This window comes from Hippocampus comes, unplaced genomic scaffold (genome assembly GCF_001891065.2).
Source record: "Hippocampus comes isolate QL1 unplaced genomic scaffold, H_comes_QL1_v1.1 scaffold241, whole genome shotgun sequence".
NCBI lineage: Eukaryota > Metazoa > Chordata > Actinopteri > Syngnathiformes > Syngnathidae > Hippocampus > Hippocampus comes.
In genome coordinates, this window is record NW_017804969.1 from 330,723 (window position 1) to 353,826 (window position 23,104).

General features: G+C 43.1%; 1 protein-coding gene across 2 annotated transcripts in view; it reads left to right on the forward strand.

The window, feature by feature from the left end:
• eng (endoglin) overlaps window positions 1–20,701 on the forward strand; it is a 30,700-nt gene extending 9,999 nt beyond the window's left edge. Inside the window, exons 1-12 of one of the 2 annotated variants that reach the window (XM_019890587.1) lie at window positions 1,680–1,786; window positions 3,366–3,368; window positions 6,653–6,766; window positions 9,638–9,818; window positions 11,713–11,929; window positions 12,007–12,109; window positions 12,194–12,386; window positions 12,955–13,103; window positions 13,574–13,804; window positions 14,018–14,084; window positions 16,611–16,721; window positions 17,303–20,701. In XM_019890587.1, the coding sequence (XP_019746146.1) occupies window positions 6,662–6,766; window positions 9,638–9,818; window positions 11,713–11,929; window positions 12,007–12,109; window positions 12,194–12,386; window positions 12,955–13,103; window positions 13,574–13,804; window positions 14,018–14,084; window positions 16,611–16,721; window positions 17,303–17,466 (1,521 nt within the window). In that variant the 5' untranslated portion in view covers window positions 1,680–1,786; window positions 3,366–3,368; window positions 6,653–6,661 and the 3' untranslated portion in view covers window positions 17,467–20,701. Of the gene's footprint in view, window positions 1–1,635; window positions 1,787–3,365; window positions 3,369–6,652; window positions 6,767–9,637; window positions 9,819–11,712; window positions 11,930–12,006; window positions 12,110–12,193; window positions 12,387–12,954; window positions 13,104–13,573; window positions 13,805–14,017; window positions 14,085–16,610; window positions 16,722–17,302 lie in introns of those variants that run through there. The other variant, XM_019890581.1, reaches the window with a different exon arrangement.
• The last annotated feature ends 2,403 nt before the right edge of the window (window positions 20,702–23,104 follow it).

Here is a 23,104-nt window from a genome sequence, read left to right on the forward strand (position 1 = left end):
AAGTATGACGCCAACACAAAGGTTTATCGCTGGATCTTGGCATCCCTTCATCACCACGGCGACGCTAAAGACAGATCTCCCGTGGGTTTACTTAACAGCTGCTTTGTGGACCTGGTTTTTAAAAATACCGCAATCACCCTTCAAAGCGTTTCGCTTACTTGTCCGTATCGCTGTCCCTTCTCATGAAATGGGAAATGGAGGCGGCTGATATAAGTGGATAAAGAGGACACGGAATGGAATAGTCCTCTATACCTCATTTACCAGCAAACCGCTTAGCGAGGCCATTGGCATTTCCTGGGTCACAAGGGCAAAATGAATGCTGTTCACATCCTATGGTGCCTTGTAAAAATCTGTCGCATGCCCACACACACACACACACACACACACTTACAAATGCAATCTGCAATCAACACGATTTATGAGCGAGACCTCTTGGGGTGACTGTCATGGAAAGTTGATTCCGTCACAGACGAACAAGAGGAAAAAAAAAATGCCTTTATGATCGTGATGGCGATTGAGCTCGAGACATGAACGCGGAGAGGCAGAATAACAGGAAGCCAGCCATGACCCCTGGCGTGATGAGGATGGACAAAGACAAGCTGCAGTACAAACCAGGAAGGCGTGAAGTTGTTCCACGAAGGGCACAAGTGGCCCTTCGTGCCGCTTTCAGTTCATATCAAAGCTTGTAAGCTTTGCTACAGTCACTTAGGACAAGGCGAGCTTTAAGCGGGTGAGCGTTTGGACATCTATTAAAAGTGCTATTGGTTCACTCTTGACTCGTTTGCGGTCAAAGAACCCAGCAGCGATGCGAACTTGAACTACATCCACAGCGGACATCCATTGTGGCACAAACCTTCTTGGTGGTAAAACGATAGCATGGACACAATTGCTCGATAAGAGTGATTGAAGTAGTCATTAAGAACAATCAGAGATTGAGCAGCATCGCTTTGCCATACCTTGCGGGCAGTACAGTCGTTCACGAATTACAGTCTTACCGCTCTCCTGGGACCCGGGTCAGGAAAGAATTACTGCTCCAGATTGGCGTGGAAAAGTCACGTGACCTTGATGGCCGCTTTCGTTCCATGCGCTTCGTTTTTGAGGAAACAGGAAGTTCTCTCTGGGGTATTTTATCACTCTTGCCGCTGGTCAGAGTAGAGCCTGTTGACAGCGTAACCGACTGTGTAACGTAATAGCGCGGACGCACAGTGCCCAGGTCACAGCATTCATTTAACCCTCACGCGTGTCATCCGTGACCGGACAGGTCGTCCAGATTGATTCCTCCTTCGGAGACGCGGTTCCCCCGCGGGGTTAAACAGCGGCCCGCGCCGGTGGATTGATGGATGACTGCGGCTGCTTTTCCTGACACGTTTGATAAACGCATCCCAGACGATTCATTTTTAAGTAGCGCCGTGCCGGTCGTACAGAGAAGGGGATGCTTCCGCAGTAACTACACCGAGTTCAAACCCTTTTGGACCATGAGTCTGATCCACATACCTGGACTCAATTTATCAGTTAAACAAGAATGTGCCCACAAACCGCTACCACGGCCAAACAATTTAAGTCGTGGTAGATACTGTGGAGCCTTGTTTTCAATCAGGCCTTGTTCAACCGTTTGCGCTTTGCGTTGTCTTCCAGCCTCACATCCGACGTGTGATCCCGTGGAGGTAAGCGGCAATTCCTGGATATACGTGAGGCAGCTGCAACTTGGCTGCTGGACCAGCTTTGTGGGACAGGACAAGGCCGAGGTCCACATCCTCAAGCTCAACTTTGATGGCACGGTAAGAATGTTGAGCTGCTCCTAATCGTGGCTCATGGATGCAAATGTCGACCAGGGAGGAAGCGCAAATGCGTAAGACGTAATAACAGCAGCAGTAAGTTGAGCGAGCAATCGCACCCATCGTCAGTGCCCGGGTGTCAAAATGTCACACATTGCTTATTTGATATTTATATCCATTGCGCCACGCTCTGTCACACGACCGACATCGCTGCCTGATGATTATCTTCAGCTGACAGGACAGGACAGGACAGTTTGTCAAGGCTTGCTTCTCCCCTTAAATGAATGTGGTGCGGGGCATCATTGAAATAAATTTTTCATATCCATATCTTCTCCTCTAATGGAATCTGCCATTCCCAAATATCACGTCAGCAAATGTTTAGAACTGGACAAACTGTGTCTTGTTGCAGTTTGAGACAAAGCGCATTTTGATATGTTAACGGAATGGTTAATCATGTCATGTTGATATATACGACTGTGCGATACGGCCACAATGGAATCTCAGTTTGACAAAAAAAACAACAACAAAAAAAACCCCCAAAAACAATTTACTGATGTGATTCAATTTTTTCGTCTTTGTCGAAAAAGCAAATGTCAAGTTTTTTGTTTTGTTTTCCTCCCTTCTGGAATTTACTTAAGTTCTCCTGATACCACAGCAAGCTCCCAAGACCCCCGACATTAATTTCCATAGAAATAATATATAGAGTGAGAGAGCTCTCTTCGAAGCTTCTCGATTTCTTCCATTCTTCTCATATATTTGTCATTACGAGCGTATTGTTGTAGTCACTCAGTCAAGTTGTTCGTCGAGGCAGGCTAGTGCTAGTTGTCTTCTGAAATGCCACCCTTCTCATATATTCGTCATTACGAGCGCATTGTTGTAGTCACTCAGTCAAGTTGTTCATCGAGGTAGCAGCAAGGCAGGCTAGTGCTAGTTGTCTTCTGAAATGCCACAAACCAACTTGGATTTTGCGTGGGTGCAACAAAGGAATTTGGATGCCCGTGGGATGCATCTGCTGCTGTCCAGCATTTCATGCCTGAAAAACGGCAGTATTGTCATCCTACGACTCTGCATGCGAGCAGATGGAGAGGCAAACGTGCCCCCCCAACCCCCACAAGAACGAATAGTGGTACAGCCCTTTAATTTTACATCTGCACCATGCTAGCTTTCGGATGAAAAAGCACAAAAGTACAATGACAGAAGCGACTGATTAATTTGATCTTTTTCCTGTTTGAGCCACACTGGAACGGTTTTCCCACACGAGATTACCGCTTGTCGCTTCGTCGTCGGCCTCCCCCAGGCTCGCATATGGACACTCGACACAAATGACTTGTTACCAGTTCAACCTTGGCGAAGGAAGCGGACTGGCTTCATCCCTTGCCAAGCTGTTCAGTCAGATGGGACATCATTGTCCTCCACGTTTTCACCTCCTTCTCCATCTCTTTGTTTTCACAATGATTAACACCCCACCCTTTTGGCAAGATTTATTCGTATTTTTTTTCTTATTTGATGGTGGTGGTGGTGGTGCGAAGGCGGGAGAGAAATTGGCGGGAGGAGGTTGCCTCATGTCCCACCCGGGCTAGTTGAGCCAAGCTCGTTGGCATCAGGCTGACACGAGACCAGCGGAGCCAATTTCTTTTCAGGGAGATTAACAAAAGAATAACTGGAAACGGCATCAGTAGTCATCCTTTACGAATGAGGAAGTGAGTCAGTGTTGAAAGTTATGATAAGGGGCGTCCATTTCATTTTCCTTTTTTTTTTTCTTCTTCTTTTTTTTGGGGGGAAAATTTACAAAATACCTTGATGACCTCAATCATGGTAACCGCAGAACAGGAAATATGAATGATAGCGATGAACTTGTTTTTACACTGCCGCAACCATTTAAAATAGGAAGATATTACTTACTATACAATTGACAAACTTATAACCACGAAGAAACATGCTACAGTACTTGAAACATTGCCTGTATACTTGGTGAACGTCTTAGTTTGTCCCCGCGTCAAAGTACTTCAATATCCAAAATCAATTCTTTGTTGTTTTAAAAGAACACATAATTTAAATGTTTAATATATTTTTGTTGGATCTGTGTTCACGCCGGTCGACAATTAGTTTCACAGGTCTCCCTGGACTTAATTTGTTCAGCACCGGTCTGCAAATTTTCCTCGGCCCAGCCAGGCTCATCACTATTCTTCTTGGATCCCGCTCAAAATCAGCCGGAAAGAAAATTTAATTTAACATTAGACCTGCACATCATCTCCCTGTTGGACGCAGCCCAGTAAACAGTCTTACTTTCCAACAACAACAACAACAAAAATGTAGCTAAATGAGTTTCTATGAACATTATATTCTCACTGCAGGGACGTTGGTGTGCTGTGTTTATTCCCAACAATTTGTACAGCGTAATTGAACACCACCAGTCCAAAGTTTCGACATGCTCGCTAGTGCGATTAAACTTTTGACTGGTCGTGTGAAACACAAATGCTCATTAGGGCTGATTCAAAAGTACAAATCTTATCATGAGTTACTCCAGTCTAACGGCACATATTCCCTCACAGAGACGACTCCCTAATTACAATGTGGTGGTGGGAGGGGGGCAGGGGGGAAGTATTGTTCACGCATGGACATCAAACACCACTAAACTCTTTGAACTCGTGTTGCTAACAGAGCGGCAGCGCCGAAAGAGGCACCTCGACAATTTCTCAGTGAGAAGTTCTTGCAGTCTTAGATGTGATCTTAACGTTATGGAGAGACATCATCTTTTAATGGCAATTAGTGTTCCTGTCGACGACCATCTGGTGGTTCAGACTACAAAAACTTCCCAAGTGAGTTCCTGAACCACATAATAATAGCCGATCTTGACGATGTTATGTAGAGAAAGATCAGTCAACTGAACTTTGCTTCGGGGGTGGAGATATGATACCGAAAGGGATACGTTACTAATTTTGCCATTTTCAGCAATAAAAAGTAAATATTTTGTCTATGATAACTGTGATAATCATTATTTTTCATGTATAATTAGCACATTTAAAAACACATTTTGCCACTTGATGTCGACTGAAAATGACTTACCGTGCATTTTTTTTTCTTTTTTACGTAATGGTGCGGTTTTATTTTTAACTCCTTCGAGGGGACTCCAAGTCAAAAGTTTTCTTTCGAATAATAATGTATGTCCCATGAGTCCCCGCGAGTCTAAATCTGGCATTCTGATGAATATTGTTGTTTGTGGAATATGAATTAAGCAGAAAAAGTCACCCGTTATGTAGCTCAGGAGGCGGCCATTTTGCCACATGACATCAGAGTGCCGAACGGCTGAGATAATGACCAATTACAGGTCATCTGTTTTCTGGGTTTAGTCATGTGACATTCGCAAGCTGAGCCCTTTCGGCACTGTGAGGTCATCTTCGGTCAACGGCAAGTGGCAAAATGGCCGCCCCCAGACATGGATAAAAACAGCTGCATTTTTCTGCATTCATTCATATTCCACATACACTTAATTATTCAGAACAGTGTGTTTCAACGCATAGATAGTTTTTTTGACCTGACTTTCCCTTTAGATATACTGGATTCATTGTTTAATAGCGTTCTTCAGTTGAGCAAACAAATAACCCCGGACATAATTCGCCCCCGAGGAAAATAAAACGGATAAACATCTGTTTTGGCTGTTCTGTCAATTTTGCAAAACTATGCAGACCTGAGCCGCAGCAAAAATAACACAGCTCACCGGTTCTCGTTTGCGTTTGACATTTTCTGCAAGGTACAAGGATGTTAAAAATAGCAAGCACATTTTCCCTCGTTAGCATACACACCGAGAAAGTGACTGGCACGCTGCTTGTTCCGGAGACGTGTTGACATCGCATGGCTGTCACACCCTCGGCTGATTACGTAATAGGCTAAGAAGTGTAAGTCAAATTCAACTGCAGCTGGAAGTTATTTTTAACACTTCAAACGAACGTCTCGCTCCTCCGAGCCAATTAGAAGTCTTGTTAATTGAGTCGAGGCTGTCAGGATACGAGAGGAGGGAAATGGCTTGATTACAATTTGGATCCCTAGCGCACTTAAAGGAACGTCACTGGCAAGTCCTCTTACATTGAAACGCTCACACGTATGTATCCAAATTGTCACAGGACAATTAAAATGTGGATTATTTCTGCAGTTTGTCATCACTGGCAATAGGAGCGGCGGCATTAATCATAATTATATAAACTGCCAAGAAAAATGACGACATGGATTTAGTGCATGCGCCTCGACATGACCGAGCACACTGTGAACTCTTTTGAGAAGTTACATCGGCGTTTCAACAATAGCATTTATTAACTGATGTCATTGGTTTTTCCTGATTTGGGGGGAAAAGGGAGGCGCTTGTTTGCATCGAATGAAAATCTGTCCACGAGTGTCCTTCAACATCACATCACCTCTGTATGCTTTTCCACTCCATTCATCGTATCGATCCCCGAGAAGATGGTGCCCCATCTCACAAGGTTGTGCTTTGTTTTTGCAAACACGGCGCGCACGCTCGGCGAGCCTCATTACTTGGCTCCTCCGTAACTCTCACCGGGACGCTTTGACAGTGCGGGGGGGAAATATTTATGCCGCTCCGCTGGAGCGTCTTTCCCTAATCACAGGCCGCCTTTTCATCTACTGCCAAACCTCCCACGCAACAGGACCGTTAGCAGCATATTATGAAGCTCTCATAGAAGCATTACGGGTTATTATCTCATTCTTATGCTTAAGCAGTGGAACATTTGCATATAAAAGTGACGCACTGCTCAACCCATCCTGCTTGACTTAATTATTCATGACGATATAATAACATGCGCATTGGCATTTTTTTTTTTTTAATTGTCATTAATGTTAACCGTGTCGCTTTAATTTTCTGTCAGGATTCCAAAATGTTCTCTCTGGAGATGGCCGACGCCAAACCCATGAACCTGATCATCACGTCGCAGGACATGGCCGACGGTCTCTATAAGATCAACGCTGACGTCAACATTTATGTGAGTGGCCTTTTTGTTTGTGTTGACACAAGTGTAGTTCTTGTAATTGGCGTTCATCTTTGGACTATAACTCTAAACAAACTGTCCTCCCAAGCCTGTTTAAAACAGTCGTTGATTACTCATGTTGATGCAACGACAAGAGCTTCCAATCTAAATCCTGCTATCCAGGCTGTGTCATTGATAGGGACCGACACCAGTAGCAGGATGCGAGTCGACAAAAAGCACATTTGTCAATCAACGTTGAAACGTTTACCGGTGCAGACGAAGCCCACAAAAGAAAAGTGCCGTGTGTGCAATAGTGGAGGAATCTAACAACAGTTTACACGACAGCACAGGGACTTGGAGCTGCTTCGCGGGCCAACAAACTTTGGATAATGCGTTACAATGAACAGATGGGCCAGGAAACCAGTCAAAACCCATTAAAAAAAAAAACGTGAAAAATCCCAATTAAAGCAAGTGCGTGGAAGATAAATCATGATTGAAATGTAGAAAATATTCCCGCAACTGGTGGAAGTTCAATATGTTACCTTTATTTGTTTATTTTTTTTTACATGACACCAGCAGCTCGATATTGAGAACAGTTGTGTATGCTGGAAGAAATGACATGTCGATTAGATATGCTGACAGTCGAGTGATAGCAAGACTGTTATCATGGCTGACGGAGGGTCTGCACAGCGTTTCCCCAGGACAGGAGGATGTTTAGTTCAAATGTTTGTTTTGCTTTGAGGGATGAGATGCATCACTGGGGGGATAATAGTGTTTAAGTGCAGTGTCAGGGAAAACAGCAGCTGCTCTGCAATCAGAGGACATGCGTCACGTGACGTCTGTGACAGATTGGCTTCGGGTCACCCTCACTGCCAACGCTGGGACATAATCAGCGAACTTCGGTCACAGCGATTGGCGAATGCACGCACACATTTCAGCGAGCTGAATATGTCGCGCTGTACTTTTTGTAGCTGGGCATGATGCAAAGTATTATTAGGACAAAGAATTGTGAAAATACATTCTTTGAGAAGGTTACCATTTTATTTGGAAAATTAACTCTACCAAAAAAATGAAGTTGAGACTCCCTCACGGGCTCGGCTGAAAACAGTATGACAATAAAAATATGTGACGCCAGAAAAAAAAAGATAAATTACACCAACTACCTTTGCAATTTATGACAAAAAAACATCTAAATTGAAAAAAAAAAAATCGCATATTCACGTGAAGACTCCCCTTGAGATCCTTCAGTGCAACGCACATCTTGACGATAGTGCGCCACACCATTTCCAATCTAAGGCTGTGTCATTTTTGAAAAACATTCACTACTTTCAAATTCCAGCATGACTGGAGTTCCCCATTTTTTTATTTTTGGTCGATTTCCCGTCGTACGTACTATTTTTGGTGCCTGCATCAGTGAAACGGTCATACAAGAACCGATGACTCCCTGCAGAATTCCTCACCTTTCAACGCTCTTTCTTTTTCTGTGTGCCTCGCTCGAATAAGCCGCTGCGTGCGAGTGTACGTCCGACCTCTGTGACTTTCGCTGACACAAAAGCCCCAAAAAGCAAAGTCATTAGGGAGCGTCAGCATTTTTCCATCTTTCAGGATCAAATGCTGACCGAGTTATCACTTGTGCTCTTTCTGTGCCCAATCCCAAAAACAAACAAACAAACAAAAAAGAGGCTTAACAGATGCCGTTCATCATACAGGGGCTACAATTATGTTTTAATAGTACAGTCCAACCTCATTACAACGTATCTCAAGGGACATAACAAATCTGTACGTTACAACGGTAGTTCGTTGTAACCATTTGCAATAAAATGGCCGCCAACGACGATGTATAATACAGTATGAACACTTATTGACGTAAGCAAAATAGGCAAATGGAAAATGAATGACGTGAAATCGGGACTTGGAAATGTGAACCTTTTATAGGGGTCAACGGGGTATTTATTTATTAATAGGTAACATTTATTATTTATTGCGTGGATCTTTCTTACATACATGTTCACACATACGCAGCCACTCTCATGTAGAAAGCGAGTCCGTTATTTCCCCCAATCGGGTCAGACGCGGAAGCGGCAGTGTCTCGTCCTCGGCGTGGACGTATGTATTTATACCTTGTATGGAGCCAGATTCCAGCCGACTACGGTGACGCACAAAGCTAAAAAAGGTCCCATTTCCTGGCCCCAGTCAGGAAGCGAAGGAAAGACCTTGGCTCCAAAGGGGGTTGTGCAACAGGGCCCGCGGACGCTTAACCATAATAAACATTTCTTTTCTAAGGGGAGAATAGACGCGAAGGAGAGCTGGGCGGAGGCGAGGAATAAGTGAATGAGTGAACGAGAGAGAGCGAGAGACAGAGAGAGAGGCAGACAAACATGTTTAACGCGGAAAAAAAAAGTCTGGGAATGCTGGAGGCAAATAGACACAGAAACAATGGTGACACTGCGCTGCCCGTTCTTTGGCTTTCAACTATGACCTCAGCATTCTCGCTATTGTTTTCTTTCTCAATCAAAGCACGGCAGGATTTTCATGACGTGATCATTCCGTAATAATGAGTGGGCAGAGGAACTGAGGAACCCATCGGTGAGACTCGAGAAGATTTCCAGAAAAGGGATTTTGATTGCGTCGGTCAAAAATAAAATCCGGGGGGGCGGGGGCTGCTGTGCTCTTTAATCTGGTCTCTCGAGCACTTGGAATTTCAAGAGTCCTGTCATATTTGTTGCATTTGGCAATGATGGGAGACTCAATTCATGAATTTCACTCAGGAGTGACTGAATGCGATTTGCGCATATTTCATTCACATTGACTCACTGATTCGATTCGGCTCGCGGATAAGCGCCGGAAACGGCCAATGTTTCTTCTCATCTCATATCCACTCCACAGAAAAGTAACGCTTCGACACTGGTCCTGTACACCAACGAGAATCGCAGCAGCAACATCCACGTCGTCGACTTCCCCAGCGCCGACGGGGAGCTGGTGAAGTGGGCCACCCGCAAGTTCGGCGGTGTCACGTCCTTCACCACGGTGGAAAATCTTAAAGGGCTGTCCTCCATAGCCACCGAAGGTGAGGACGCCATTGCTACTAGTACGTGTCGGTTTCCCGTGACAGCGAGGTGAATAAAAAGCGCAAAGAACTGGGTTGCCCTCGCCCATGTGAACACAATCATTTCGCCAACAAATCCTCCTTAAGGCGCCCTGAGCCACAGAAAAGCTCCGACACGGATCAAGGTGGATGCTGGGGATGCTGGCGGCTGCTTTTTCATCCACTTTCATTCCCCCCACGCCCCCTCCATTACATTGGTGTTTATGTGTGGGGATCATGTTCCATGAGTCCCCACCTGGATTTAAACATGCCGCTAAATACGAGCCTTCAGTTTGGTGATTCGTGCAGTCGTTCGTACTGTCAATATCCCTTGCTAAAAATTTTGTGTGTGAAAACATCTCTCGGGAGAAAAAGATTCATTCTGCCATATCTTATTTTATTCTCCGCAACTAACAGTCGTCTTATTTTAACTTTTCGGGGTTTAGGTGTTCCCCTGGTTTCAACCTGCACGTTTTTTTTTTCTTTTTTACAGCCATCTTGTCTGAGCTTTTGAAGTTTTACAGCGATCTCTTTTGAAACGGCTCCAATTGTGGGCGTTGTAATCTCTTCAACTTTTGAGGGATTTACCATTCACTTATTTGAACCTGAGCTGCTTTTATATATTTTTTAACCTACTCAACTTTTGATGGTATTTCAGGTAAGACCCATTGTAACATTCTTAGCTTTCCATTGATGGACCCTAGTTTAAACTGTTGTGCGTTCTTCATAAACTCATATTAAGGTTCGGACAATGAGGAAAAAAAGTGTTTGAGATTTATGCCCAGCTTTTGGGATGGGATGGTAAATGGATCAGAGGTGGGTCTGGTCTGTCATATGAAAGATTTGAGGCATTCCAGAAAAATACTGTCTCAATAATGTGAACTTTTCCTTGGCTATAAAGTGTTTTTTTTTTTTGTCCAGAAAAATACTATCTCAATAATGTGAACTTTTCCCTGGCTATAAACTGTGATTTTTTTTATATTGAATAAGGAGTTGGGAAATTCAAACAGCAGGGATAGGTTTCTAATGTTCAATGTCCCGTGCATGTCCCGTGGGGGGGTTGGTCTTATTGCTGTCTTGTGTGTGGGTGTGCATCTGAATGGTGGGTAGAGAAGAAAATTCAGGTTCCCCCAGAGAGAGCGGGAAAGAGATTTGAAATTCACGCCATGCATGGTAACAACAGGAAAATACATATTAAGCAGCCGGGCGCATTAAAATTCCTGATGCCTCCGTTCCTAGACAGTCTGACTGAATATTAAAGGAGATGTAAGTGATTATTGCAATCTTTGTAGTAGCTGACACTCTCTCCTCCTCGAGACTGAGTTTGCTGTAAAAAAAAACAAAAAACTGTTTAATATGTGCCCGGTGTACAATTGAGTTTGCAAAAACAACAAAAAAAAAAGAGATTTTCATACATGCACTCCATGCAAAAAGTTCCAAAACTCATTTGATTGCGGTGATTGCCTTAAAAGGTTGTACAACAAAATATGAAGTTAAGGTCCCATCATTTTTGTCCAGGCCTGTTTCACGAATTTGTTTTTAAAAATTGTTCTGTTGGAACCGAATTTCAAAAGCAATGTCTGATATGCAATCAATTTATTATTTTTCATACTTTTGTTAGATTAAAGTCATTTCTGTGACACAGCAGGGTTAATATACTCCCTTGAGTTCCTACACATCTCGACTTGAGCTGATTCTTATATGCAAGCAAACCAAATAGATGATAAAAGAATAACCCTCTGGCCGTCAGTCAACAAGTGAGCATTCTTGTCTTTCTTGTATCGCATCAAGGATCGTACAAGCAGTGCATGTTTTAGGTTGTCGACATGTCAATAAGCGCGCATAAATTTCAAAAGAAGGTACCGTACTTGTGCAGGAACAAAAGGCGGTTCTCGGGAATGCGTGCTTCACAGCGAGGATCCGTCAGAGAAGCACTTCATGAAGATTGACGCCGCGCCCCTGACGTCTTCATTCAAGTCATGCTCCCCGCCGCCGGAGCCGGAGAAACAGCCGCTACGCGGCCCCACCGCCAACAACGATGACGACACACCGGAGCTTCATATCATCAACATCCCCGAGGATGCCAACATTCGGTAGGCGGCGAAATAACATATTCCTCTGCGCCTCCCGTGGCGTAAATCTCTTCAATCTTTTGCTTTTGGCGTTTCAGCAACGTGTCAGTTCGCGTGGACACAAAGAAGTCCAGCGTGTTCCTGAGGGGTCCTCAGGGCACCACGTGGACCTTCCTCGACCTACAGCACAGCAAGTTCTGCGTAGGTCTCGCCCCCTTGCATTATTTACGCTGCCTCTGCCAGCGTCATGACTAATTCACTGTGCCTGCCTCCACACCTCTCCAGTCCAACAATGAGATTGTGCTGCCTGCCATGGCCCACAGAATGAAGCCCACGTTTAAGCTAAGCAGCGACCAGGCCAAGGACGTGCAGAGGGAGGCTCTGGATTATTTTAAAGCGGACACTTTCACCAGCTACACGGAAATGAGGCCCGAGGGCTCCCAGTTGTTGCTGGTGCTTGGTCGAGACCGCCCAGCGGGTAAGGAAAATATGGTTGCCTCCACTCTAATGGATCTCAATTCAGATGGGGCCACGTTCTCCCATGTGGAAGTCACCGTTGTAAACCTTTACAACGGCGCGCTTTACTGACTTCAAATAGAACTTAAAAGATAAATAAACAAAGGCATTAGCCAACAAGCTAGCCAGCTACCTAGCTAACTGATTAATACGCTAAAGGCAGTAATGAATAACCGACCCGTCAGGCTACTGAATCAACCAACTCGCTCACTTGCTAGATCAGTAAATGAAGCAACAGAAAAACCAACCAACCAACCAACAAACTAATTGACTAATGTGCCCACTACTTAGATAGCTAGATTATTTGGGTAGTTAGCTAGCATGTTGAGTTTTCTCACTGCTTTAGTTTGACATGTAGCTAGCTAATATGTACTGTGACTCACATTATCATTTCTTGATTGTAAACCCCCCCCCCCAAAACAACACACACACACACACACACACACACACACACACACAAAATTGGAAACTAGCAACATTTGGTACTGTCCATGAATTGGTTGTCACACGATGCTGTCCCTGTGCCTCAGTGACAGAAACCGTAACGGAAGCCGTGCTATCAACCACGGCTGAGCCTCATCAGATGCCTTTTCTAATGCAACTCTACACATCGCCTGATTACCGTTCACCCCTGGACCCCAATAGCAAGGTGCAGTGCGACAAGAAAATCTATGCTGAGGTAGGAATACCAACTACACGTCCCAAACAGTCTGAATAAAGTTGTAGGTTGAAATTAAGAGCGACAATGGCACCCAGAAGAGCGCACTGAGGTCAATTCCTTGCGCGCTTTTCTTGCACACGTTGAAGGCGCGGTGGTTCTCGCGTCTAGGCTTCTGATACACGCATCTTCGTAACCCGTGAAAACTCGCGCACCTGCCGATGAGGTGTGACCCTTTGAATTCCAAGGTGGAGTTTTCCAGACACATATGATTTCCATCGGGCTCCATTTGGTGTATATGTCAAACTTTCAAAATCAAGTTGACTCGTATGCATCTGGAAGTCATATTCTGAGCGTCAGCAATGACGCGCACGGTTCATCTCACGGGCTAATTTGAAGGAGCCTATGTGATGAACTGAACTAAGCGAATGATGCAATTGCTCCCCTCTTGAATGTCATAAGGATCTTTTGTGTCGTTGATATTTTGTCAGATTTCGGGCCACGCCCTGGGCGACATTGTCCTGACCATCAAAGTGATGAGCTGCTTGGTGCGCTCCAAGGGCTCCTGCCCCATCGTACAGGAGCTGCGCTTCATACCGGAGTTCTGTTCCTCGAATTTATGCCCCAACAGCACGCGGCTGAGCTTCTCCTTGGATCAGCTACAGGAGCTGAGCTCCACCACTTGGGACCTGGAATGTTCCGTCAAACTGTGCTACAGCGAGGTAACGACTCAAAAGGCGCTAGACTTTTTGAAACCACATGCAAGGCAAAGTACGTGACAGCTCATTAAATCTCTAGCGCGAAATGTATCACAGCACACCCTGATGTGATAAATCAATGACGAACCTGGAGGATGGCGTTGCAGGATTAGGGCTCATTAGAGACCCAAACACGGAGCAACCCGGTCAGCTTCTTTTTCTTTTGCTGCTCACCAGAAATGTGGCGATGGAGGACGAGTGAAAAGGAACTTGGAGGTCACCCAGCCTTGTCAAAAAACACTCAGTGAGTTCAGCTTAATCTCCAACATTTGTTCTACTCGCTGCTTTCATTACACACGATTATAGATGACGTTTCGTGTTAGCTGACGTTCCGGGAGACGTGTGGCCAACCAAGTGTGTTTATGTTCGGGGAATAGTGCAACTTCTCCCTGGGTCTTTCCACACTTCTCTGCATTTCTCCATTATAGTTTTTTTTTTTTTAATTTCGTTTTGAACGATACTAATTTTGCTTGAAAATAAATCTTGTATTTGTAATATTTATTTTCTAATTACATGTTCAAAACAATATAAAAAAAAGTTTATTTTTGTGGTACTGCTGCGGAGCAATCAGTACCACGAACAGGTTGTTGTTATTATTATTTAATAATGATGATAATAATATCAATTGGAGAAGCCTTTAATCATCTTATTTTTTTGTCCATTCCATTTTTTATGATTTTTTTTTTTATTTAGTTGTTTTGGGGTTTTTTAAAAGATTTTTTTTATGGTATTTCAATTTGTTCCCTTTCATTTGGACATTTACATGTTTTTTTTTTCCCAAGTGGATCAAATATTAGTCATTTTATTTTAGCTTTTTTTTTTTACAATTTTAAATCATTTTCACATTAATTATTTCATCCCAACTTTTCTGTATTTAAAACATGAACGAGTTGCAGAAACACTACCAGTAAAACGTTATGCGCAAAGATGACACAGAACTGAAGGGGTCGTCGACTCTCCAAATGGCCGCTAGTCTTCTCACTCTGTGTCCTCGATGTAGTTTGAGTGCCTATTGTTTCTTTGCATGCACCAGAAACTCGTCATAGCAGTGAACTCAGGATGCCGCCGTGCAAGTGGGTGCAGCGCCGAGATGGGGAGAGCGCGGGGGGGCTCGTCCTCTAGGAAGGACTGCAGCCTGACCTTGTGACTACAATCACAAGTAACGACTCTCAGGGGAGGCGACCTGGAGCCCTTTGTGTTTTCCACGGGGGGGTTTTGACTCCGCCGCTGTCCAAACACGGGCGCTGGGCCTCCAGCTATTGTCGGCCCATCGGACGGCCATTACTCAAAGCGCGCAGAAACACTTCGATGATTCCATCGGTTGGAATCATCCGAGGAAGTGCCGGCTGATTAAAAGGAGGGAAATCTGCAGTTTTGGGGCCTCTTCCTACTTGGTCTTCTTTCCATCGGGGCATATGTAAGAGCACAGTGGTTTCACAAGGATGTAGTGGGAAAAAAAAAAAGTTTGTGCATATTTTTCAAAATCACACAATTCCATAACATTGGTATATTGTGCATAGTGAATGCCTTAATCATGAAACTTAATGTATTTGCTGTTGTACAATAGCAAATACAAAAATTTAAAAATGACTATAATATATAGAAAACATGCTCATAAAATAGCGTGGGGATTTTTCTTCTTTTTTCTTCTTTTTTTTGACGTGATTTTTGTGTTTTTCAGAATTTTTTTTTAACTTAAAAAAAAGAATTAAATTAAAAAGTGGTACTTGTAGATTTGGGAAAAATGCCAAAAAGTCAAAATCAAAACAAAACTATATTTGTTGTTTTCCATAAAAAAAGAAGAAAAAAAAGCAGTCTTATGCATTGTTTTGGTCACAAAAAAAGCAGAAAACCCCAGCAGATATTGGGAGGTTAGCATCACAGTTCTGGCCTGCTGTCACGTCATCCTTTTCCACCTGCTCCTGCTTCCTGCTGCTGTTTGTTCAGCTTTGCCGTCAAAGCACACCGACTCACGCAACCGCCAATTTACGGACGATTGATGTCACTCTGGCCCAATTTGGTATTTCCCATCACCTGACTCGTCTCTCTGGGTGCAGTAACACCGAGCATCCACAAGAAGTCACTGTTGCCGTCAACAGCCGATTGTGGCTTTTTCCTTGATGATTTTATTATTTATTTATATATATATTTATTGATGATTTTTATTTATTAATTCAATTTATTTATTTTGCTAACTCAAGCACAAACGTTCAGCAATGTGGTTGTGAGGAGCATTCCCAAGAGATGTCGCCTTTTCTCAAAAAGATCCTTTTCCGGCCAGATCGTCAAGTACTACAAGCGTTTTGTCTTCCTATTGCATAACCGAGTCATATTTGCATAATTATTTTAGTCAAAAATGATGGTTCCGTTTTCAAAACACGTTGTCACAAAAAAATTGGATCCATTTTTTTGTACAAAAAGACATTTTGTGTCCTTAAACACCCCTTTTAACGGCAAAATTGAATCCATGTTGTGCCATAGCTAATTCAGTCTGACGTTTCCAATTTTGGATTCTTCAGTTGTGTGAATCCATGGAGCTGCATTGAAGCAGCTGGAGTAAAACTCACCACGGCGGCCCGACATCATGTTTGCCACATTTTGCCTCCAGGGTGTTCACTGTGACTGTCAACATCGTCGACGAGTGTGTGTGTGTGTGTGTGTACCAATAGAGCTGAAGACGTTCGGAAAAGTTTTCAGTGCTGTCGTTGACAATGAAGGTTGCATCATGTTTTTTTTTTTTTTCTTTCTTTCTTTCTTGTGTATGTTTCAGACACTCCCTGCTTTGATTTTAGCCTCCCCGCAATCTTGGGCATCGCCTTTGGAGGCTTCCTGATAGGAGTCTTACTAATTGGTGCGCTGTGGTTCATCAAAATTAAAACAGGTGGGCCACTGTTTCATCAGCGTCACAATTCAACTACGTGCTTTCATAAATAAGTTTGATTCACCTATGGGTGAGCAAGCAACACACAATCAACCTGTACCTTTTTTTGTGGCTGTGTAGGGTTGTTTTTCATTCCATTCGAGTTGTTTTTCAAAAAAAAAAACACAAAAAGAACCCATAGAATTTTTACAAAATGATGTCTCCACTTTAGCGCGGTTCCAGCCTGACCTCTGTGAAAAGTGGACTTGATAACCCCAAGCATTTGATTCCAGTGTGAAACATGCTCGCCGTGCCAATCTTTGGTTATTTTAGGAACTAGCATGGGTTCCCTGTTTTTCCTCGTCATCCCTTTGTGAAAACGTACCGGTAGCTTATTCGCCGCCACGGAGGCGATGACTTAGGAGCAGCCAGCCGAAGCATGTTGCTTGCTTAGAGCTTGCCGCGACTTGCTTGCTTTTTGGGACCGTCTTGGTGGTTGATTCTCACTTTTGCTGTTCAGTGTGTTGAGATGAAGTTGTGGTTCGTCTTTGTCTGTGTACTTTGTTAACAAAAACAAAAGTGTGTCGCTATGCTTGATTCAGGCTACCCGACCGGATTGGACATGGCCTCTTCCCTATCTTCCGGCTGTCCCTGCTCAGGAGCCAAGCAGCAGCCCATGTCATCGAACCCTTCCGCCTCGGAAAATAGCAGCGCTAATGCGAGCATCGGAAGCACCCAGAGCACCCCCACCAGCAGCATGGCGTGAGATTAGGGTGAGCAGACCACCACTACCGCCAGCAGAGACAGAATTGCCTGCCCCTCTTAAAGTTAGTTATGGGTTTAGTTTATTTCATTTTTTTCCCCATGAAGCCCCCTAGCCCACCATCGCCACTTTTTTTTCCTAACAATTAAAACTCATCATATTTGACATACAAGCCTGGAATTGATGCAATCGCGCTGTTTGTATTGTCGGCCGGCGGCGGTGTCTAATGGATGGCGTGTGACGCTCACCTCTGCGGTCGCCCTTTAAAGTGCTGCTTCCAGACAGGAAGTTAAAGAGGGCAAGAGGAAAAGAAAAACAAATTGGCTCCAAGCAACAGGAAAAACAATCCCTGTCCCCCCCTGAGAGCCAGCAGGAAATTCACCGCATTCCTCCGCCAATTGTGACGGTTGCGTTCGCCAGCGCAATCAAAGTCAGGACGGCGGAAGATGAAGCTAAACGACAGACTTGGAAAAAGGCTAGCTGGTTGCGTACAAACGGTTAGCGAAACCCTGAAACAGGTATCTGTCTCCAGATTTCCCCTCACCGTTTACATATTCAATGCTAATGACCACGGACACTTCCTAGATGGGAGATGAAGTGAAAAGACCAACATTGGAGATAAAAAAAGAAAAGTATTTGTTCTACCTGCATCTTATTGGTTAGCGTTACTTCCAACGTGTGTCTATAGTCGGCTGTTACAACGAATTTGTTGCTAATTATTTTGCTGTCACGCTATTATATTTGCTCATCATGAGATGGGGGGATGAAACGACCAACTTATAAATATGTTATTCTACTGTGTCTAAACAGTTAGCCAAATATTCAAAATGCTCCCTGAATTAGTTGTGTCCACGTTTCCCATCACACTTCACAACAAATTTGGCACTCACCGCAAACAGATCTTACATGAGCTATTTGCGAGAAAATGAAGCGAAAAGACAAACATGGAAAAATATCTAGCCGGCTGCGTCCAAACGGTTAGCGAAAGGTCTTCAACACTACCTGAAAAAGGGACATGCCTCCATAGTTCCCTTTGTCAAATTTGCCATGAAGTACAACCTTATATTTGCCAATGATGAGACAAAATACTATCGCTAGCTGTATCCAATAATTTAGCAAAACGTCATCGTAACATCAGTCTCCATATTTCCCGCCTTCCTTTACAATCCATTTGACGCCAACGGCTAGCAGCTCTTGTATTAGCTTATCGGGAGACAAGCAATGTAGTGTCATGACCGATTTGAAACAAATGAAATAGCTGCATCTAAACAGATAGCAAAACATCTAAAAACAATTGCTGACAGACATGGAAAAAAAAGTGTTGTCGGACTAGCCGTGTTCAAATGGTTGGCAAAAAAATCTAAAACACTTCCTGAAGGACACACACATATTTCCTGTTGCCCTTAATAACCGATTTGATGCTAACTGCAAACAGCTCTTGTTAGCCTATTAGCCTTTCCGGAGATGGGAGATGAAGCGAAAAGGCAGATGTGAAAAAGAGAAAACAAAAAACAAACAACTTAATCTTGCTAAAACTATTCCTTGAAGAGAGGTAACACTGTCTCCATATTTCCCGTCGCCATCACGAACAACTCTGATATGAGCTTTTCTTGCCCAAAAAAACAACAACAAACAAAAAAAAACAATCAAGAACCACCCACTGAAGGATTATGGACGCTCCAACGGTAGCAATCTGTTTGACAGCGTTAGCAAATGTAGCATTTGTCACTTAGCACAACGTTGTCCCAGCGAGGAGAGAACATTGATGTTGCCTCAAAGTCAGCTGCTGGACAGAAGCTGCAAGTCATATTGGTGTAGTATGTTAAACCTCTTTTCTTTCTTTTCTTTTTTTTTTTTTTAACAATTCCTGTACAGCTGCAAGCAATGTAAAAGAAAAAGAAAAAAAATACTAAGTTCGTCGCCTATTACTGTTACAGTCATCACACGATTTTAATGTATTATATTGTATTCACATAAGGGATGTAAGCAGTAATTTCCCGCTGGTTTTTATCAAGAATCCGCTCTCCCTAATCTGTAAACTGTACAGTGGTTTCCATAGCAACACTACATTGTTGCACTGTTTTCACTCCCTCCCAAAAAAAAGAAACTTTGCTGTTTTTTTCTGAAAAGCAGCAATTTTTTTTTCTCCCCCCAAATTTGCAGTCATACATGAGAAAGGTCAAATTTGTCGTTTTGGGGAAAGTTGTTTTGCGGCAAAATTAAAAAGTCACTTTTTTATGGAAAAAAAGCTAATGTCTAATAAATCATATCTTTGAAGAATAAGTCGTACTTTTTTCCCCTAAAAAACTCCAAGTGTTGTTTTTTTTTGGGTGGGGGAAGAAAAGGAAAGACATTGTTTTCCCTACAAAACAGTCTTAGGTGTTGTTCCAGACAACAAAGGTGACTTTTTTTTTTTTTTACTATTTTAACAGGCATATTGCTTGGATAATAGTCATGTTTTTTTTTTTTTTTTTTTTTGGGGTAGAAAAACAAAGAAACGCCATATTTGTTGTTGTTCCAAGAAGAGATCAAGAAGTTTATTTTCAAGGAAAATAGTTGCAAACTAAAAAACTTGGACTGTGTCGGTTGGTCGACATTCTCCTTGTCATTTAAATGCGAGTTATTCAAACCCACCCCTCTTTGTTGCGTGTTTCTGTGCTTGTGTATGTTTTTCTGTGAACGCGGATCAGAGACGGCCAGTACAAATCACCACTTGAGTATTTGTGCAATATTTAGAGGGGCGCCGACGCACCATCGTCGCTTCATTTATTATTTTTTTTTTTAATGTTTGAAAATCAAACTGTTTGATTTCCTGTCTTCATTTAAATTGTTTATACCAAGCTAAATTGTGCTGCTGATGAATCATCACATCCTGTATCAATATGTACCATAGAAAAATTGCAGGATCAATGTATCGTTACAATATTCCCAACCATTGTATGTAATGTCTATATCTTTTTTTTTTTTTTTGTATAAGTGTATAATAACTACTATTTCCTCCCTCCATTTTGAAGAATTGGGACCAGCTCTCAATGAAGGCACTGACCAAATGCACAGCATTTTTTTTTTTTTTTTGTAAAGTTACTTTATACATTTGACTTGGCACCCAGACTGATAAAGCCAACAAAGAAGTGCTCATTTGTTGAGACTGCAATTCATGTACTGTGTATTAAGTCGTTTGTGAAGCAATACATTTTTTTTAACAAAAATTCCATGAATAAAGTGATTATGACTTGAATACAATGTCATCTTTTTGTACGAAGTTGGCAGAGTGTGCGGGGCAGCCAAGTCTGAAAAAGAAGCACAGAGAAAATTTCTGTCCAAGAAACAACACGGCAGCCGTGAAAATGCCTGAAAAAGAACCACAGGATGACAATTTTGTTTGAAAGAAACTGAACTGGGGCTGTGTAAAAGTCACTGAAAAATAAGCAGAGTCTGGTAATGCCGCTGTTGTTTCTCTTTTTTTTTTTTTTATTATGTGTAATTTTTTTTCTGCAAGCTCCATTTTTTTGTGGTAGGTTATTGTGTCTTTTTTTTTTTTTAATCGCAAATTTGGGGGTTATTCGAACAGTTTTGCGTTGTGTAATGCAATGTGGCAACACCACGGGGCAATAGCGAGCGCAATCAGTAGGTGTGCCCAGATCACCAATGAATTCCGCACAGGTGTGTCGGACCGCTCGCTGGTCTGATCCCATTTTCGGACGCACGCTTCAACGCACGAGCGAGGAAGGAAAGACAGGAGAAAATTGTACAGAAGACCGCAGATGTGCACATTATTTTCTTTTCAAAGTTTGCAAGACACTAAGTCCCCTTTTTTTTTCTCTAACTCGACCTTCCGGCATGACATTTGGATTGAAATGACTACAATTATGGATAACCTCTGACTGTTGGACGCCACGAATACGATTTCGACATCAACATCAAATTTCATCGAATCCTGTCAAACAACAATTTCAACCCAAGGTGAGTGCGCGTTGAAAAGTTTCCTTCGCCAGCGGATGATTGAAAACTTGCCACAACAGCGGTGTTAAAAAAAAAAAGTAACTATTTATTGACTTTGTATTTATTCCCCCGAGGTGTTTTTTAATGATCGTCAGTTGTATGTGTATTTTCGCTGGTGACAGGCCAACCTTTCGCCCCCGCGAATAGCAGGGTTCCAACCGAACTGTCGAATTACCGTTGCTTTGTACTGAGCGGCTCTGACAGACATTGTGGATCCGTGATGGTTTCTATGGTTGTAATCATGCAGTTGTGTTTTGCTAAAGCAGCATGTGGCTCATTACATGATTTTTGTCGCACCGGTTCCAAGTTGCTGCGCACTATTGTATGTTTCTGAGCACAAATATCAAAAAAGCTGGTTTATTACATTTTGTGTCTGCTTTTTACAATGTCTGTCCTCTTATGAAAGACAACACATCGTGTTAAATCTTTAAGTCAATTGTATTATATTGAAAGAATTGGCGAGGCTATTCGCAGTTCCACTTCCCATCATGCGACACAAACACACCGCTGAAAGAGTGTTTTGGCTATGTGTGAGCTTTTATTTTGAAAGTCAAGCGCCTTTTTGTAAACACAGTGCGCATGTTTCTGGGGAACGATCGAATGTTATTGCCTTTTGGCATTGCGCAGAATCCGTTCGGCGCGTGCGTGCATGTAGCGTACGACGAGCAGATGACGACCACCAGATGGTGCTATTTCTTAACTGTCCACTTGGCCCACAGCACGGACGTCACAAGAGGACAAGAAATGACGTTTATAACGCCCATATCTACATTCTAAATTGTCCCTAAGTGTGAGTGTGAATGGTTTGTTTGTCTACGTGTCATCTAAGCGGTTCAGATAGTGGATGGATGGAAGGATATCCATCCATCCTTCCATCCACCCTGCCCCGCCCGTTAGGCGAGATAGGCAGATGCTAAGGGCCTCTATGAACTCTAGGGGACGCCAAAAATCGGCTTAAACTTCACCTTCAACCTAATTATATTCAAACGAATTATTGCAAATAGCTCTTGCATTTTTCCATGGTTGATTAAAAAAGTTTTAAACATTTTTTTTAAATAAAAAAAAACTGCTGCATTTCATGTTAAAGAGCGAAGACAACATGTTGCATGCATTAGCTATTTAATGTTAAACTAAAAATTTGGCAGCCTCATTCGTCGTGGAAAAAAATGGAAAGAGTAAATGTAAGGTTGTCATAGAAATGAACAAAAACAGAATATTATGTTTCTGTCAATCATCGCTGTCGCTGTTTGCCTGTTAGTTTTATTGTCTGGAGTTTGAGCAGTGCTGCGTTTTTCCAAGTCAATGTGACTGATACGCCTTCTCCTCCTGTGCGAAGGCAGATATGGAAATAAGTCGCGCGTACAACACACGCACACGCGCACACGTAAATGAAGAAAGCAGTAAGTGCGGCTGGAGATAAACCAGCGACTGGCTGCAAAGTCGAAGGCGGCTCCGTGCTCGGAATGCCGAGGTCACCTCGTAAACAAAGCTGCCGCTATTTAGCTGCGGTTGGCTTAATGAAAATGAATGATGGGGCGGTGGGCATGGGGGGTCTTGAGGGTCTTTGTGGATGGCGGAGGTAGATTGGTCACGGCGGATTGAGAGAGCTGGGCTGGACAGATAAATATACTCGTGGCCA